Source organism: Anneissia japonica, unplaced genomic scaffold (genome assembly GCF_011630105.1).
Source record: "Anneissia japonica isolate Jap-2015-1 unplaced genomic scaffold, ASM1163010v1 scaffold287749_len374965_cov195, whole genome shotgun sequence".
NCBI classification, from domain to species: domain Eukaryota; kingdom Metazoa; phylum Echinodermata; class Crinoidea; order Comatulida; family Comatulidae; genus Anneissia; species Anneissia japonica.
This window is the reverse complement of record NW_022737310.1, coordinates 297,161-299,148: the sequence shown is the minus strand read 5'-3', so window position 1 is coordinate 299,148 and position 1,988 is coordinate 297,161. Positions and strand designations below refer to the sequence as shown.

The 1,988-nt window shown below is 33.9% G+C and overlaps 1 protein-coding gene across 1 annotated transcript in view; it reads left to right on the top strand.

Annotated features, from left to right (window-relative positions):
• Positions 1 to 897: 897 nt before the first annotated feature.
• Positions 898 to 1,988, top strand: part of LOC117117300 (paired box protein Pax-6-like) — a 21,097-nt gene continuing 20,006 nt past the window's right edge. Inside the window, exon 1 of the mRNA XM_033261558.1 lies at positions 898 to 1,222. Coding sequence (XP_033117449.1) covers positions 1,024 to 1,222 — 199 coding nt within the window. The 5' untranslated portion in view covers positions 898 to 1,023. The remainder of the gene's footprint in view (positions 1,223 to 1,988) is intronic.

The following is a 1,988-nucleotide window of genomic DNA, read 5'->3' as shown; positions in this document are numbered from 1 at the left end:
ATCCGTAATTAATTTACCCCTGGTATTGGCATCTCGAAAAATTAAAAATAGCCTAATAAATTTTAAAGGAAATATATTTTATATGGGAGTTTAAATTGACGCGAGAAGTGTGTGGAAGTTATCAAGTTGATTTATCAAACTTGTAAACTTAGTAAAGTCATCAAACAAATTAACGAATGATCTTTATTAGAGTAATGAGTGAAATGATTAGATTTCCATCGGATGGTTGATTTAAGTGATAGTAAATCTTGATTTGCATAAATGTTAAGCGAAGGGTTGTATTATAAATGTATCGGTTACCAATTCGATTCAATTGCGCACTTAATAAGGCAGATATAACATGCACACGACAAACTTGCACTAAGATGGAAAGTTTATAAAAAGATAGATGTAACTCTAGAAGTATCAGTTAAATTCTGTGAAACACAAAGACAAATATGGCAACTCTCTCCTTTCGTTGGATCATAATTAGACAGTATTTTCACTAATGTCATAGCTCACAGGATGCTGTGTTCACTCTATCGAAAAATTCGGTTTTTCGCGATTTTGAAGAAAAATTATAGATTTCGTGACCAGTCGTTTCACAGCCGGTAGGCTGGTACAATGGAGAACAATAGTACCGACGCCAATGGTGGGTTTTTCTTTCAACCTATCCATTCTTCTTACTTAGCAAGCTGCTTCCATGGTCTGCATTAAATCAACTAAATCTCTACGAAACCGTAACAAAATAACTAAAGAAACAAAACAAATTATGAAAAGAATTTTCGGTCCAATTATGAAATTCACGGTTGGTTGTTGGATATATGAAATAGGTAGGCTATTGGTATGCAAATGAGCTGCGCTAATCGAGTGTGCGCTGTATATTGTATTATTATAAAACCAAATGCGATTCGAGTTTGGTCTAGATAGCTGCATTTCGCGCTAGACTGCTAGTGTCTCGTCGAAAAGTGTGAAATTAACGACGACAAACCTATCCAAGCAGGCTAAACATTTTAGGCAAAAGGCACAAAATTAAGAGATTCGATGGAAATAGTGCACGACCAAGAGAACGCTCATATCGAGCTAAGGACAGTTGGCTTAGCTTCGAACGATGAGGAGCAACAACAAGCCCAACAACAATTACAACAACCTAACCAACATCAAAATAGTCAAGCAATCGGACACGACGAAAACGGTGACCAACAGGCCAATGGTAACAAGAAAAAGGGCAGTAGGACTAGGGGTAAGCATATGGGTGGAACATGTTAAATCAACCATAGCTATACTTATTCTGAATAGATATATACATGTGTTAAAATTCTCAACCCTATAACGTTAATATTTAATATCTACAACGAAATTAACGAATTTTATACAATAATGTAAGAAATGATATATATTTACCTCATATTATAATGCACAAAACTCCTCCTAATAAACTAAATATAATAAGATTCTTGTTTAAAGTTGCTAGCAATCCGGCGCATTATTTTAAGCGTTGAAAAATATTAATATGTCGTTGAACATATGGATTTCACCCGGCGTCCACAATGCACAAAGAAGATGACGAGGCTTTCATTTCATCCTAGCGATCAAAATTGGTTCGAAAACATTATCATTATCAATTCACCTGGTAGATTAGGCCTAGGCCTATCTGACGAAATACAGTACAATTGCTACTAATTGTACTAACTATCGGTCTCGAACTAAAACCATTCCATGGACCTAAATAACTTGTATATAAGGCCCGTGTTATGGTTAAATGAAACAGCAATTCGATGGTATTATACGAAGTTTTCTTTAGGCGTATTATATTAGGCCTATACTTAAATACTCAGATGACTCAAAAGCTGTATTTTAAAATTGAAAGATTCTATCTTTACTACTGAAATGCGTATTATCTCGTAGGCCTAATTGTAAAAAAGAATGTATAGGCCTACTAAATTAGAATAAAATATGAAATGATTGCTTTATATATATATATATATATATATATATAATGTATATAT